Source organism: Cervus canadensis, chromosome 6 (genome assembly GCF_019320065.1).
Source record: "Cervus canadensis isolate Bull #8, Minnesota chromosome 6, ASM1932006v1, whole genome shotgun sequence".
NCBI lineage: Eukaryota > Metazoa > Chordata > Mammalia > Artiodactyla > Cervidae > Cervus > Cervus canadensis.
In genome coordinates this window covers 24,355,548-24,373,501 of record NC_057391.1, presented here as the reverse complement: position 1 = coordinate 24,373,501, position 17,954 = coordinate 24,355,548, and the positions used below count along the sequence as shown (strand labels likewise).

At 37.6% G+C, this 17,954-nt stretch overlaps 1 protein-coding gene across 1 annotated transcript; it reads left to right on the top strand.

Annotated features, from left to right (window-relative positions):
- The first annotated feature begins 7,956 nt into the window (after positions 1-7,956).
- On the top strand, positions 7,957-8,913 carry LOC122444256 (olfactory receptor 11G2-like). Its single transcript, XM_043472993.1, has one exon. It carries the CDS (start codon positions 7,957-7,959, stop codon positions 8,911-8,913), a length of 957 nt encoding a protein of 318 aa, XP_043328928.1.
- The last annotated feature ends 9,041 nt before the right edge of the window (positions 8,914-17,954 follow it).

The window sequence follows — 17,954 nt, the reverse complement described above, 5'->3', positions numbered from 1 at the left end:
ACTTCACTCTGTATAATGGGCTCCAGTTTCATCCATCTCATTAGAACTGATTCAGCACTATTTATAATAACCAGGACATGGAAGCAACCTAGATGCCCATCAGCAGACGAATGAATAAGGAAGCTGTGGTACATATACACCATGGAATATTACTCAGCCATTAAAAAGAATTCATCCGAATCATTCAAGCTTTTTTTGGGTTAATATACCTGACTACAGGATGGAGTTAGGAAGTAAGAGGAAGGATCTTCGTGCTGAATACACAGTCAAGTTCTCATATTATACCTGGTGCTATCTCTGTCTCTTCCTTTCTCGTCCTCTCCCCATCACCCACAAGAATGACCAGAACTTCTTTCCTTTGCATAGTCAGAATAATTTTGTCTATATGTAGGCTCTTTGGAGTTTGAGCTTCTTCCCCAGATAAGCTTGTCAAAAAACTTCTTCTTAGCAAAGCCAATTTTTGAACACCATTTGGGGAAAATAGTTTTCTCCAACTCGTTAGTTTGGTGATTGTTTTAAAATCATATAACTTGAATATTACATCTTTATTTTAGTACTACCTGGGAGCACTCAATACAAAAGAATAAATGTACTTAAACAGAATACAAGTGAGACCTGGAAACAAGATTGCCTGGAAAAAATTAATAAGGCCACAATAATTCTATTTTAAGTACTTTAAGATTTTTTAAAGTGCTTTTCCCCCTGTATATAGGAGAGTGAAGATTAATCATGCAGCAAGGACAGTGTATGAAAGTCTGAGGACAGAAATAAGATAGTTTAGCCAATGTCTGAAATGAGGTACATTATTCTGCAGTTAATTTTCAAAGTGACCTGGAATCATCATATTGCATATTAGTAAATAAATTTCATTCTGAGTAACACAATCTTATCTACTAGTGAAACTGTAGCCAGTTCCATAGAAGCACAAAAAGACCAGATTCACTAATATATCTTCATTTTAGCTATGCAAGGGAGGTAAAATCAGGATCTAAGTGAGGTGATAGTATGACTTAATTTAAAAGTTTGGGTGCAGGTCCTCAGTCTCTGAAGCCCTTTGCATAAATTATAAAATCACAAAGCAGCAGCCCCTCAGCTACAAGTCTTGACCAGAGGTGTTTTTATGCACCACTTCCTCGGGGCGGGGGGACTCCCACTCACAGCAGGCTGCTCACTTCTGCTCCCTGGGCACAGGCTGAGTGACAGCCTCCACTCCCTCTCTCGGACAGGCTCGTTTATGCCAGGAACAACCTGCAGAGCCTTACAATACCCTTTGGTAGTGGAGGGAAGAAGTAAGCCACATGGAGCCTTCTCCACTTTCTCTCATTAAAAGTACTGAAAAGGGGGAAGGCAAGTGTTTAACTCTCCAATTCTCCTAAAAGAAAAAGGGAGAAGATAGGGATTAAAACATAGCACATCATACTCATCAATTAGCTCTTGAATTAAAATTCAGAAATTTATTCTCATCCAAAAACTTATTTTTCTGCCTATTTTTCTTTATCAAACACTAGCAGATATTTGATGTGAATTTTCATAAAAATAATTTCAACAATGATTAAAATCAGGAAAAAAAAACTTTAAAATAGCTTCCCCATGCAAAGTAAATATACAAAGATAATAATCAGGAGGAAAATACAATAAAAGAAAATGCCATTCATAATAACAACAAAAATGCAGTACACCTCTAAATAAATACATCAAAAATCAGTAGAGTGTATAAAAAGAAAACTGCAAATACTTAGCTCTAAACAGGGAAAAAAAAAGAATAGGTAGCAATATCTACCATTTTTCTGGATGTTACAAGTAAATTTTGTAAATCTGTTGTTTCATTCCAAATAATTTTATTAGTTTAATGAAAATAAAATAATGATAATAACATCAAAATCATACATATCAAATTGTTTAGTAATTGGAGATTAAGTGAATTATAACACAGTTAAATTATAGGATATCATATAGATATGTTAACAATATAACATGAAATTTAAACTTTTATTCCAAAATAGAGTGGACTTACATAATTATTTCCAAACACATTTTGTAATTAAGAAATTAAAAGAAGGAATTTTATAGAAAAATTTACAGCTGCCATCTTTTAACAAAATTATAGGATATTTTGTTCTGTTTCCTGAAGTGCTTTACAAATTTATTATGATAAGCTTACTGTTATTTTTTCTTACCAAAGTCTTTTTAAAGTCAATTCAAAAATCTCAACTTGACAATGTTAAAGAAGGCTTATTCTTTATGTATAAATTGAGAACATCTATTGGATCATAGAAAAAGCGAGAGAATTCCAGAGCAATGTCTACTTCTGCTTCATTGACTACTCTAAAGTCTTTGACTGTGTGGATCACAGCAAACTCTGGAAAATTCTTCAAGAGATAGGAATACCAGACCACCTTACCTGCCTCCTGAGAAATCTGTATGCAAGTCAGGAAGCAACAGTTAGAACCGAACATGGAACAAAGGACTGGTTCAGAATTGGGAAAGGAGTACATCAAGGCTGTATATTGTCACTCTACTTATTTTATTTATATTCAGAGTACATCATATGAAATATTGGGCTGGATGAAGCATAAGTTGAAATCAAGATTGCCAGGAGAAATATCAATAACCTCAGAGATGCAGATGACAGCACTCTTCTGGCAGAAAGCGAAGAGGAACTAAAGAGCCTCTTGGTGAAAGTGAAAGAGGAGAGTGAAAAGGCTGGCTTGAAACTCTACATTCAAAATACTAAGATCATGGCATCCAATCCCATCACTTCATGGCAAATAGATAGGGAAACAATGGAAACCGTGACAGACTTTATTTTTTTGGGCTCCAAAATCACTGCAGATGGTAACTGTAGCCATGAAATCAAAAGATGCTTGCTCCTTGGAAGAAAAGCTATGACAAACCTAGACAACATATTAAAAAGCAGAGACATTACTTTGCCGGCAAAGACCTCTCTAGTCAAAGCTTTGATTTTTCCAGCAGTCATGTATGGATGTGAGAGTTGGACTATAAAGAAAACTGAGCACCGAAGAATTGGTGCTTTTGCACTGTGGTGCTGGAGAAGACTCTTGAGAGTCCCTTGGGCTGCAAGGAGATCAAACCAGTCAATCCTAAAGGAAATCAGTCCTGAATATTCATTGGAAGGATTGATGTTGAAGCTGAAACTCCAGTACTTTGGCCACCTGATGTGAAGAGTCAACTCATTAGAAAAGACCCTGATGCTGGGGATGATTGAAGGCAGGAGGAGAAGGGGACCGACAGAGGATGAAATGGTTGGATGGCATCACTGACTCGGTGGATATGAGTTTAAGCAAGCTCCGGGAGTTTGTGATGAACAGGAAAGCCTGGCGTGCTGCAGTCCAAGAGGTCACAAAGAGTCAGGCACGACTGAGCAACTAAACTGAACTGAATTCTTCCCTCAAAATGAAATGGGGAAAATCTTGCTTCTGGAACTGAAGCTGAGCCAACAAACTAGGACTTTGATCCAGAATTTATACATTGCTGGCTGAAGCAGCCACTGATAAATGTTTAGCAGCAAAATCTGGAAAGAATTTTGATGATAGACTCTATCCCCAAAACTAAAACTGGTTCAAAACCAGTATACTAAATGCATACCTGATACTTCAAGAAAAAATAGGACATACATAAAACACACAAATACACAACTTGTTATGTCTTGTATTTCCTATAAATGTTCTTAGAAATTTTACTTGCTGCCTAGAGCTCACTTAAGACACAGTTGCTGCATGTGTAGTCTTGGGGACGTCATCAGTGTCCCCTTAATAGCATCAGTGGTATAGACTAATCACGTAAGTACCCCAACTATGACCAAAATTTCATCTTCTTGGTTTTGTGCTCTTTCCTCAAACCAGTTCTCTTTTCTGTCATCTACATTTTCTCTTATGTATCTCAGTTCCTCAAACTTTCTCATACAAAGTCAGCCCTGGAGAATATCTAAAACTGTCAATAAATTACATATGCACCAATAAGTAAATTGTTAAGACCATTATAGTATGTACGTATGCATGCTAAGTTGCTTCAGTCATGTCTGACTCTATGACCCTATGGACTGTAGCCTGCCAAGTTCCTCTGTCCATGGGGATTATCCAGGGAAGAATACTGTAGTGGGTTGCCATGTCCTCCTCCAAGGGACCTTCCCCATCAAGGGATCAAATACAAATCTCTTATGCCTTCTGCATTGGCAGGCAGGTTCTTTACCACTAGCATCACTTGGGAAGTTCCTAGTATGTACATGTAATAGAATATTTTGCCAGTATTCAGTTCAGTTCAGTCACTCTGCTTTATATTTTCATATTTGACTATTTTTCTTAGTTTTATTTTCTAAATTAGTCACATAATTTTCTGACATAGTGTAAATGTCTAGGAACAAGTCAAAGAGCAAATACCTACAGTGGTATAAAACTTAAAATAATTAAAAATTTTATGTGCAAAAGGTGTCAGCAATATTATTTCTGGGATGAGAGTGCACTAGAAGATGTATTTTTAGAGAGATTCAGTCCCGTGAGTCTCAGGCCTTTGAAACTGTCTTCCTAAGACAATATTCTGAGTTGTATCAGCCCTATGTATGGGGAAGTGGCACAATTTGTGTATTTCAACAAGCTTAGCTTCCTTAATAGTTGTGTCTAGCTTTTCCCATATTCTTCCAGGCCTCTCTGTATATATCCAGGAATTTTTCCTAATTTTCCTCTTGAATTTCAAGTCATACCACAATGTGCCTGAGATTGATTGTCTTTAACAGATTCAGCATAAATAAATATTATTGATTCTGAAACTACTAACAATAGTTTATAGAGTTAATGTGAGTTAATAATTATAAATTGTTTAGAACAACATTTCGTTTCACTTTAAAGAAAAAGGAGAAAAAAGTGTTAAGAATCACAAGTAATTTATAAAGAAAAAATACAGAAAATATCAACAAAATTGACAAACTTTATGCTGACATTGGAATAAACATTTCCTAATTCATTCAAAAGGCTAGTCATATCCAAATACCAAAGCCAGAAAAAGGTATGACAAGATAAGAAAACTACAAACCCATATCCCTCTTGAATATAGACACAAAATTCTCAACAAATACTAGAAAACTGAATTCAGTCACATATTAAAAGCCTTATACACATGACTAAGCAGAATTTATCCCATGAATGCAAGGAGAGTTCAACATATGAAAATTAATTAATATACTACATTAGTAGATGTACAATCTACTTCCTTAGCAACTTTTAAGTATGTAATATAGTTTAACTATAGCCACCATGCTGTGCACTTGAATTTATTCATATTATAGCTGGAAGTTTGCACCCTTTGACCAACCTCCCCCCATTTCCTTCATCCCCCAGTTCCCAGCAATCACCATTCTCTCGCTTTGGCCAAAAAGTTCATAGAATTTTTCCATAACACCTTACGGAAAAACCTGAAAAAATTTTTTGACCAATCCGATACTTATATAAGCTTGAGTTGTCAACTCTTTTTACTCTAAAAAAAATGCAGCTTAAATATCTCTAACAAGCTATGCAAGAACAGATATTTGATGGACAAGAAGAATGGTTTCTTCTTCTTCAAAGTTAGTATCAGGAACCCAGTAGTAAAGCTTCCTATTGCAGATATTATGACAATTCCAATTATTACTTAATTATTCCCCAGGAACCTTCAACTATACATGGATACTAGAGAATAAAAATAAATAAATAAAATCGATTTCCACATCTTCACTATTCTTTGGAGAACACTAGGACTTGGCGTTTGATTTTTTTTGGGGGGGCGGTTGATTATATACAAGTGAAAATTCAAAATTATCCCTCTTTTAAACAAATCTAATAGATCATTAAGAGAAAACCCCAAATCCCCAAAGGTTATAATGCAAGGAATATGCATATATATTTCCTTCATCTATGCTTTTTTCTTAACCACAAACATGTGCCTTGAAACTCAAGAAAAAATATCTTATAGGGTTCACCCTTTGTAACCCTTCAAAGATCACAAACTGGATCATCCAGTTTCTAGGAAGTCCCTCACATGCCTTTTGCTCCATGGAGTGATATTTAATCTTCCATCCCTGAATCTCTTCTCAGCGTTCAGCCAAGAGGTGAGCGGAAATCATATCATGTGAGCCACATGTGCTCCATAGTTTGCAAAAATAATTTACTAGGAAGCATTTTCTTCTTTGAGAAAACTAAACATTTCATTAGGACAAAATGCTAACCTCCCCAAAAAAAGACTAAATAATATACATTCCTTCTTGTTTCCTTAAATCCTAGAAGCTTAAATTCTAAGTTTCACTTCTTTCTCTCTCTAAAGGATGAATAAGATATAAGCAAAGAGGCTTAAGATTTCAAATGAAGATGCAGTTGTTGTTGTTTATATTAACTCATAAATTGCTGGAGAAGAATTTATTTGGATGATTTCTGTTGCTTGGTAGTAGAGGAAATACGGCAAATATTTCATCTCAGAGATATATTCTTTTCCAAACTCATATATTGTTTCTCACTTCCATTAGATTAATGAGCCCTGGTTTAACATGTATTAATTCTTTTTGAAGTAACAATTTTCTCATGTATGAGTTTTTGCTGTACGTACAAGATTTATTCTAAACCTGTCACTGGACAATTACTATCCCCAGGATATATTCCAATACAAAAGGGTAAGTATCAGTAATGATTTAAGATGAATCTTTTGTCAAAGACTTTTCTGTACCTAAAATAAATTAACAGAGGTGGCTGATACTAGGATCTTGAGTAAAAAGGATGCAGAAATTTCTGAAAGATAGAGAGATAATCCATTCAAATACATAAATGTCTTTCAAGCAAGTTATTAGAAGATGTATTTCCTAAAAAGTCTTGTGTAAATAAGTGAGTTCTTTCTTTAAAAGTATTAACAGACTATTTTAGATAGCACCGTCACATATTTAGCTGGCTTAATTTACTATATCCATATTTATACAATCCAAAAGGCAATGAGGATCTATAAATAGTCCTTCCAATTTAGGTGCCATCTCAATCATCAAATAAGAGTCAGTCATCTACGTGGTCTGACTTAGGAATCCAGATATAACCTACCTACATAGAAATATATCAAGGACCTCCCTGACTCAAAGTCTTGGATTCCCACCTTGAAAAAGATTCCTTTTATTTATTAAATATTCTTTGTTAAATGCAAAAATATTTCCAATAGTGGAAAACAAATCAAAATTGTGCAAAAAAAGTATTAAAAGTTTATGGTAATCTCTTGATTATAAGCTCCATGAGCTCAAGATCTGTCATGGCCACAGCTGTTTCTCCAGCACTTAAAAGCCTACCTGACACAGTGAACATGTTAATAGATACTTTTGTGGCGGAGTAATATTCTATTACAATGGAATATTACTGATACAGTAATATATGTGGTATGTATATATATATACATATGTGTGTATACTATATCTTCTTTATCCATTCATCTGTTGATGAACACTTGACTTGCTTTCATATTTGCCATTTGCAATAATGTGAATGGACCTAGAGAACGTTCTTAGTGAAATCAGTCAGAAAAATACAAACACTGTGTGATATCACTTATATATAGAATCTAAGTTGACCATGGATACCAAACACAGGCACATTAGAAAAACTTCATATGCACAGAAATGTAATATCATTAGTATAGGTAAACAGATGAATGAACACACTAACACAGGTAATTTATCAGAATTACATACATTCCTAGTATCTAGTTAAGCTTTCTTAGAAAAGTAAAAATTTTTCTCCATTTCATGTTTTCCCTCTTCTCTTATTGTGAATTTTTAAAGTAATATATGTTCAGTGCTGAGTCATGAAAGCCACAGTTTTGTTGTTAAAAATTTGTTTACAATTTTATGAAATGAAAGGTAAAGAAATTGGTTTTTTTCAGGAAGAATCAGTGCACTCCATTAAAGCTCAAACCACTGTCATCCCCATGTCTTCCAGACTAATGAATGTGTCCAGCAGAGAAATCACCCACTCTGTTACCCACTTTATCCTCCTGGGCTTTCCCTCAAGCCCAGAAATGCAGCGCTTCTACTTCGTGCTCTTCTCAGCAGCCTATATCCTGACCCTGATGGGGAACACAGCCATTGTCTGTGCTGTGCGGTGGGATCAGCGCCTTCACACCCCCATGTACATCTTCTTGGGGAATTTCTCTTTCCTGGAAATATGTTATGTCACCACAACCGTCCCCAACATGTTGGCCCACTTCCTGTCCTCAAGCAAGTCCATCTCCTTTGTGGGTTGTTTTGCACAGTTCTACTTCTTCTTCTCTTTTGGGTGTGACGAGGGCTTCTACCTTTGCATCATGGCCTTTGACAGGTATCTTGCCATCTGCCGTCCTCTGCATTACCCACGCATCATGACTAAAGACCTCTACACTGGCCTCGTCATCTTTGGGTGGTCCTGTGGGTTCATTCTCTTCGTAACCCCAGTTGTTCTCATTTCACGGTTGCCCTTTTGCAACCCAAATATCATCGACCATTTTATATGTGATCCTGTCCCATTGATGATGCTGTCCTGTTCTGAAGACACCACCACACAATTCATTTACTCTACTTTCAATGTTATTTTCATGATCGGCACCTTTCTCTTCATCCTTTGCGCCTATGCACTGGTGATTCTGGCTGTGATAAGGTTGCCCTCAGCAGCCAGCAAACGCAAGGCTTTCTCTACTTGTGCTTCTCATCTGGCTGTGGTAATTCTGTTTTTTGGCTCTGTTATGGTGATGTATGTTAGTCCTGGATCAGGACACCCAGTGAAAAGGCAAAAATTCATTACCTTGTTTTATTCTGTGATAACACCTTTATGCAATCCTCTAATATATAGCCTCAGGAACAAGAAGATGAAGGCTGCCCTTATGAAAGTCTTGAGATTGGACAACATGTTAATAAAATACAAATGAGAGCTAAATTTTATCTTTCAAATGCAACTCACCTTAATAAGACATGTGTAAAGTAGATGGCTAGTGAGAACCTGCTGTATAGTGTGGGTAGCTCAGCTCAGTGTTCTGTGTTGATCTAGATGGGAAGGATAGGGGGTGAGGTGGGAGAGAAGCCCAAGAGGGAGGGAATATGTGTATACATGTGGCTGATTCACTTCATTATACAGCAGAAACTAATACAACATTGTAAGCAACTGTACTCCAATTAAAAATCAAAAACAAATAAACAGTTAAGCCTAAAAAAATGACAAGTGATATATTTGTCTCCAAATTCATTGTTTTATTAAGAAGCTACTATAATGAGGGCCAATTATCGCCTTACTACCACTCACCACAAAATGCGGTAGTCTATTTAAGAAAAAATATGTTTTAACAAGTGAATTCAACTTTGAAGTTGTGTGCTCACTCAGTTGTGTCCGACTCTTTGTGACTTCATGAACTGTAGCCCACCAGCCTCCTCTGTTCAATGAAATTTTTCAGGCAAGAATATTGAAGTGGGTTGTTATTTCCTCCTTATCCAGGGATTGAACCCATGTTTCTGGTGTCTGCATTTGGCAGGTGGATTCTTTACTACTGTACCTCCTGGGAAGCCCCCAAAATTACTATCAAGTAAAAGCAATTTGTTATATCTAAACCTATAAGTCCCTCTATACATAATTTGGTTTCTAAAAAGAAGACAGAAGTCTACTTTGCATTACTATGTTGAAGCAACTAATAATATACATGTAATAGAGATCATAGATTGACTAGGGGATTAAATACTATAAGCCAGTGATTTTCCACTGAGATATATTGACTGATAGAAAAGATCTGAGTTCGAAGGAGTTCACCTTGCCAGAGTGTAGCATTTGTCTTCACTTCAAGGAAACAGACAAATAATTTTAGTCAGACATTAGTGATTTTTGATGCAGTGGTAAATGGGATTATTTTAATTTCTCTTTCAGATACTTCACCATTAATATATAAAATGCCACAGATTTCTGTATATTGATCTTCTATCCTATGGCTTTACTGAATTCCTTTGTTAGTTCTAACAGTTTTATGGTCAAGTCTTTAGGGTTGTTTTCTTATAGCATCATATCATCTGCAAAAAGTGACAGTATCCTTCTTTATTTCTGATTTAGATGACTATTTTCTTCCTTGCTCAGTCACTCTGGCTAGGATTTCCTGTGCTATATTGAATTAGTGGTGAGAGTATGTATCCTTGTTTTATTTCTCATCAGAGAGGAAAATCTTTCAGCTTTTCACTGTTGAGTATGATGTTAGCTGTGGGTTTGGCATATATGGATTATTATGTTGATGTATGCTTCCTCTATACCACTTGGTTGAGAATTTTACCATAAATGGATATTGAATTCTGTCAAATGTTTTTAATGTGTCTGTTGAGACTGTCAATAGATGAATGGAAAAAGAAGATATGTTATATATACACAATGGAATTTACTCATCCATAAAAAAGAATGAAATTCCGTCATTTATAGCAAAATGGATGGACCAAAAGAATATCGTACTTAATGAGATGGTAGAGAAAAACAAATACTACGTGACATCAATTATAGGTGAAATTGAAAAATAATACAAATGTATATAGCAAAACAGAAAAAGATTCACAGATCCAGTGGTTAACAGTGAGGAAAGGGGAGGGGGAAGGTCAAGTTTGGGATATGGGATTAAGAGATACAAACTAGTATGTATAAAATAGATAAGAACGAGGATATACTGTATATATAGCACAGGGAATATAGCCATTAGCTGATAATAGCTTTTAATAAAGTACTATCTGTAAAAATTGTATCACTATGTTAACACATGAAACTAATATAATATTATAAATAATTTGACTTATAAATCAATTTTGTTTATAATATTAAATATTTTTGAATCATAGTGATTCAAGAAACTGAATCACTAGGCTAACGCATGAAACTAATATTAAAAATCAACTATAATTTAAAAAGTAAGAATTGTATAAAAAGAGATGCTCTACATATGTCATCAGGGAACTGCAAATTAAAAGAACTATGAGATATCACTACACACCTATTAAAATGTCCAAAGTTTGGAACACTGACAACACCAAATGCTGACAAGAATGTGGAATAACAAGAACTCTAATTCATTGCGAGTGTGAATAAAACATGGTCCAGCCACTTTGGAAAGAATTGGCAGCTTGTTACAAAACTAAACACGCTCTTGCCATATGACCCAGCAAATGTGCTCCTCAGTATTTACACAAAAGAGTTGAAACTTATGTCCACAAAAACCTGCACACAGATGTTGTTAGCATTTTTATTCAAAATGACAAAACCTGAAAGCAACCAAAATGTCCTTGAAATCACAAAATAAACCATGATACATCCAGGCAATGGTATATTATATGGCATTAAAAAGAAATGAGCCATCAAGCCCTGAAAAGATAGGAAGGAAAGTTAAATGTGTATTACTAAATGAAATAAGCCAAACTGAAAAGTCTACATTCTAGAAAATGTACAATGATGTATACAGTAAAATATCAGTGGTTGCCAGGAGTTTGAGGGTAGGGGATGGGAATGGTAGCTGAAGGGATGAGTAGGTGGAACACAGGATATTTTGGCCAGTGAAAATAGTACAATACCATAATGATGGATATATGTCATTGTATGTGCATGCTAAGCTGCTTTGGTCATGTCCAACTCTGTGTAACCCTATGGACTATAGCACTCCAGGCTCCTCTGGTCACTGGAATTCTCCAGGCAAGAATACTGGAGTGGGTTTCCATGCCCTCCTCCAGAGGATCTTCCCAACCAGAGATCGAACCCACGTCAAATTTCCTGCATTGGCAGGTGGGTTATTTACCTCTAGCACCACCTGGAAAGCCCATATATGGCATTGTACATATCTAAACACATAGACATACACCAAGAATGAACCCTCGATAACTACGACCTTTGGGTAGTTATGTGTTAATATGGGTTGATCAGTTGTAACATATGTACCACTCTAGTGGGAAAGCTGATAATAGAGAAATCTGTACACATGTGGAAGCAGGGGGCATATGGGAAATCTCTGTATATCATCTTAATTTTAACCTAAAACTGCTCTTAAAAAAATAAGTCTTAAAAAAGAAAAAAAAAGATGTCTGCCTTCATTCACTATGCCTGAGCAATTACCTCAATCAAAATTTTGTGTGTCCAACTTATTCTGACTTAGGGATTCATCACTCCAATTTAAGAAAACCTAAAATAGGAAGAGCTACCTCAAAAGTGGGTGCAATTGATACTCTCAAAAGGAAGGTACACACACACAGTTTGTTACAATGTATTTGGAGGGATCAGGGAAGGATAATAGCAGAGTGGTAAAAACCAAATCTAATTACAAAAAATGATAAATTATTGCTGTAAGACCAGTTATTAAATGACACAGAATATGCGGTGAGCATCTTCTCTCCCTCCTTCTAGATTACAGAGGGAACATAAAAGATTTCAAAGCCACATACATTACCCCAGAAAAGACAGGGTGAAAGTTGGTGGCGGGGGGGGGCTCCAAGTGTCTTGACCAGTACCGCTTAGAGGGACCTGACCCGTAATCAAGCCTGTGATGATGCTTCCAAACCTGGGGCTGCTGCTAAGTCGCTTCAATCATGTCCGACTCTTTGCGACCCCCATAGATGGCAGCCCACCAGGCTCTGACGACCCTGGGATTCTCTAGGCAAGAACACTGGAGTGGGTTGCCATTTCCTTGTCCAGTTCATGAAAGTGAAAAGTGAAAGTGAAGTCGCTCAGTCGTGTCTGACTCTTCGAGACCCCATGGACTGCAGCCCACCAGGCTCCTCTGGCCATGGGATTTTCCAGGCAAGAGTACTGGAGTCGGTTGCCATTGCCTTCTCTGGCTTCCAAACCTATTCTTACCTAAATGAGCATCTGGGAAAGTTGGCTTCACTGCAGGTGTGCCATTTCATTCTAATTTCTTTTAGGTCCTAGTTTCTACCCAATAGCCAAACGCAGAAATCCAGTCAGGATCTAGTCTTCTTCAGGAGTTCTTAGTTATTCTAATTAATGGCTCCTGAGTCCTGAAAGAATGTTCAGGGAGGTTTTTTTGCTTGTTTATTTTTGTTTTGTTTTGTTTTGCCATTGCACTAAAATAATTTGTCTTACTTGGCAATGGATGAGCTCAGAATTATTCTGGTACACTAAGGTTGCATGGTTATGGTACTCTCCGAGTTTTACTGTCTGGGGCCAGATACCTACTAAAATCAAGCATAATAGAAGACATGAGCTCCCCAGAGATGTCACAGAGCCTCTTTCTATGCCAGCAGCTTTTAGAAGATAACACAGAGAAGGGTAGAAGTGAACGGAAAGGGGAAAATGCAAGAACACTTTAAGAAAAATAGAAAAACACAGTTTCTAACCTTAGAGTTGAGAAATGTGTTGAAACTTCTGAGGAAAACAAAAACTTTCTCAGAAAGGCTGACTTTCCCACAACTTGGAGAGATATTTACATGTGTGTGTGTTAGTCGCTCAGTCGTGTCCAGCTTTTTGCAACCCCATGGACAGTAGTCCACCAAGCTTCTTGAGTGTCCATGGGATTCTCCAGGCAAGAATACTGGAATGAATTGCCATTCCCTTCTCCAGAGGATCTTCCCAGTCTAGGTACTGAACACTGGTCTCCTGCGTTGCAGACAGATTCTTTACTGTTTGAGCTACAGGGAAGTCCTGGAGAGATATGGCTTCATGGAAGAACAGTCTGAGCTACAGCTCATTTTAGACTAAAAGAAAAAGAATCCGGGACTGATTTGGAAATATACAAGCCATTGTAATACCAAGACATTCATATTAAATAAGCTAGATAGCCATTAAAATGGCAAAATTAATAGACGTTTTATGTAAACAGATCATTGAGTAGGACATGAAAAGGTTTTGAAATGCAGAATGAAATCCCAGATGCTCCAGGGGTTCTCCAAAATATAACCTTGGAATGTCCTTGAGTTAGCACTGAAAGGAGAGAAGAACTGATGGGTGGGTGGTAGATGGAAACAAGCTACTCGAGGTAAAACTAATCTGGATAATATTTGCTCTAAATTTCTCCCAGCATGAGTTTGAGAGGTATGGGCAGAGCAAGCATGCACTTAAAAGCCTACGGCTTCAGTTGGTTTGGATAAGAAATGCTGAGGCTTATCCTGCCACCTTGTGGCTCTGGGCCAATGTGCAGACAGCTTGGAGAAGAGAGGCCAGTGCTGAAGGGATCAGAGTGCCTAATGGAAGAAATAAGTTCAGAACACATCCTCCTCTCTCATCCCTGTAGAAATCACTTTGGCCAAGACTGTACATCAATATCAGTGTCAGATGACAACATAATTACTGCATTAGATAAAAATGAATCAATCTGAAGTTCTGCCCTTGAGTGGATTTTTGCCCCTACAGACCCCCTAGGACTATGGTCTGATCAGGGTGGCTGGCTAGACTGTGAGATCCTTGAGGGCAAAGATTAATTAATCTTGTCCCTCCGGAGCTAACATTAAGTGCTTCTTTATTAAATCGAGCTGTTGATCAAGTGTAGTGCTTTAGGTAACATTATTTAAGAAATCGGCTAAAAAAAAAAAAAAAAAAAAAAAGATGTTATAATGTTGACCAGAGCAAAGAGGGAAAACATTACAGTTAAATATTAGCAAGAAGCCATACTCAGATTAGGTATAATTTTCACTAGGGCTACCCTAATCTCTTGAAAGATAAAAGACCTAGCTGAATTATGGCAAAATCTATTCTCTTCACATCTGTAAGTTTCTGTTTTATCATTTGAAAAGAATAATGTCTCCCTCACATTTTGCATGTAAAATCTGCTGGCACAGTGGCTGGCCTGGGATAGACTTGTGAGGAGGCCCTGGGAACTTGAAGGTTATGTTAAACTCCAGGTGATTCTTATATATGTTGAAGTGTGAAGACTATGGACCATTCCAGTAGCATCAATTCCTCTGCTGAATGACTTGTAGTTTAAAGAGGAGACAAATGGGAGAGAAAAATGGACCAGCAGTTTACTCTAGTGGGTGATTAGGAAGGTATTTGGGATTTATTAAAGTGAATTTTAGCTGTCACTTGAAGAAGCACATATGAGGCAAGGGACACTTCATGAGCCTTGAAACAACTGGTGACATCCAATATGGAGCTGGCTTTTAAATCCAGAACCTTCAGAATTGGAGAAAATAATAGCAAATGAAGAAAGAGACAAAGGATTAATCTCAAAAATATACAAGCAACTCCTGCAGCTCAATTCCAGAAAAATAAATGACCCAATCAAAAAGTGGGCCAAAGAGCTAAACGGACATTTCTCCAAAGAAGAAATACAGATGACTAACAAACACATGAAAAGATGCTCAATATCACTCATTATCAGAGAAATGCAAATCAAAACCACAATGAGGTACCATTACACGCCAGTCAGGATGGCTGCTATCCAAAAGTCTACAAGCAATAAATGCTGGAGAGGGTGTGGAGAAAAGGGAACCCTCTTACACTGTTGGTGGGAATGCAAACTAGTACAGCCACTATGGAGAACAGTGTGGAGATTCCTTTAAAAACTGGAAAAAGAACTGCCATATGACCCAGCAATCCCACTGCTGTGCATACACACTGAGGAAACCAGATCTGAAAGAGACACGTACACCCCAATGTTCATCGCAGCACTGTTTATAATAGCCAGGACATGGAAGCAACCTAGATGCCCATCAGTAGATGAATGGATAAGAAAGTTGTGGTACATATACACAATGGAATATTACTCAGCCATTAAAAAGAATACATTTGAATCAGTTCTAATGAGATGGATGAAACTGGACCCATTATACAGAATGAAGTAAGCCAGAAAGATAAACACCAATATAGTATACTAATGCATATATATGGAATTTAAAAAGATGGTAACAATAACCCTATATGCAGGACAGAAAAAGAGACACAGGTGTATAGAACAGACTTTTGGACTCTGTGGAAGAAGGCGAGGGTGGGATGATCTGAGAGAATAGCGTTGAAACATGTATACTATCAAGTGTGAAACAGATCACCAGCCCAGGTTAGATGCATAAGACAAGTGCTCAGGGCTGGTGCACTGGGAAGACCCAGAGAGATGGGATGGGGAGGGAAGAGGGTGGGGGGATCAGGATGGGGAACACATGTAACTCCATGGCTGATTCATGTCAATGTATGACAAAAACCACTACAATATTGTAAAGTAATTAGCCTCCAACTAATAAAAATAAATGAAAAAAAAAATCCAGAACCTGTCTGGATTCACTACAATCAGTTCACTACAATCGCTCAGTTGTGTCCAACTCTTTGCAACCCCATGGACTGCAGCACGCCAGGCCTCCCTGTCCATCACCAACTCCCGGAGTTTACTCAAACTCATGCCCATTGAGTCTGTGATGCCATCCAACCATCTCATCCTCTGTCATTCCCTTCTCCTGCCTTCAATCTTTCCCAGCGTCAGGGTCTTTTCAAATGAGTCAGCTCTTCCCATCAGGTGGCCAAAGGATTGGAGTTTCAGCTTCAGCATCAGCCCTTCCAATGAATGTTCAGGACTGATCTCCTTTAGGATGGACTGGTTGGATCTCCTTGCAGTCCAAGGGACTCTCAAGAGTCTTCTCCAACACCACAGTTCAGAAGCATCAATTCTTTGGCTCTCAGCTTTCTTTATAGTCCAACTCTCACATCCATACATGAATACTGGAAAAACCATAGTCTTGACTAGACAGACCTTTGTTGGCAAAGTAATGTCTCTGCTTTTTAATATGCTATCTAGGTTGGTCATAGCTTTTCTTCCAAGGAGCAAGCGTCTTTTAATTACATGGCTGCAGTTACCATCTGCAGTGATTTTGGAGCCCAAAAAAATAAAGTCTGTCACTGTTTCCATTGTTTCCCTATTTGCCATGAAGTGATGGGACCAGATGTCATGACCATTAGTTTTCTGAACGTCGAGTTTTAAGCCAACATTTTCACTCTCCTCCTCATCTTCACTTTCATCAAGAGGCTCTTTAGCTCTTCTTCACTTTCTGCCGTAAGGGTGGTGTCATCTGCATATCTTAGGTTATTGATATTTCTCCCAGCAATCTTGATTCCAGCTGTGCTTCATCCAGCCCAGCGTTTCTCATGATGTACTCTGTGTATAAGTTAAATAAACAGGGTGACAATATACAGCTTTGATGTACTCATTTCCCTATTTTGAACCAGTCTGTTGTTCCATATCCAGCTCTGACTGTTGCTTCCTGACCTACATACAGATTTCTCAAGAGGCAGGTCAGGTGGCTTGGAATTCCCATCTCTTTAAGAATTTTCCACAGTTTATGGTGATCCACACAAAGGCTTTGGCATAGTCAATGTTTTTCTGGAACTCTCTTGGTTTTTCGATGATCCAACGGATGTTGGCAATTTGATCTCTGGTTCCTCTGCCTTTTCTAAAACCAGCTTGAACATCTGGAAGTTCATGGTTCATGTACTGTTGAAGCCTGGCTTGGAGAATTTTGACCATTACTAAGCTAGCATGTGAGATGAGTACAATTGTGTGGTAGTTTGAGCATTCTTTGGCATTGCCTTTCTTTGAGGTTGGAATGAAAAACTTACCTTTTCCAGTACTGTGGCCACTGCTGAGCTTTCCAAATTTGCTGGCATATTGAATGCAGCACTTTCACAGCATCATCTTTTAGGAGTTGAAACAGCTCACCTGGAATTCCATCACCTCCACTAGCTTTGTTCGTAATGATGTTTCCTAAGGCCCACTTGACTTCACATTCCAGTTTGTCTGGCTCTAGGTGAGTCATCACACCATCGTGATTATCTGGGTCATGAAGATCTTTTTTGTACAGTTCTTCTGTGTATTCTTACCACCTTTTCTTAATATCTTCTACTTCTGTTAGGTCCATACCTTTTCAGTCCTTTATTGTGCCCATCTTTGCATGAAATGTTCCTTTGGTATCTCTAATTTTCTTGAAATCTCTAGTCTTTCCCATTCTATTGCTTTCCTCTATTTCTTTGCAT

Coding starts and splice junctions, on each gene's coding strand:
- LOC122444256 (XM_043472993.1), top strand. CDS start 7,957: ATGAATGTGTCCAGCAGAGAAATCACCCACTCTGTTACCCACTTTATC.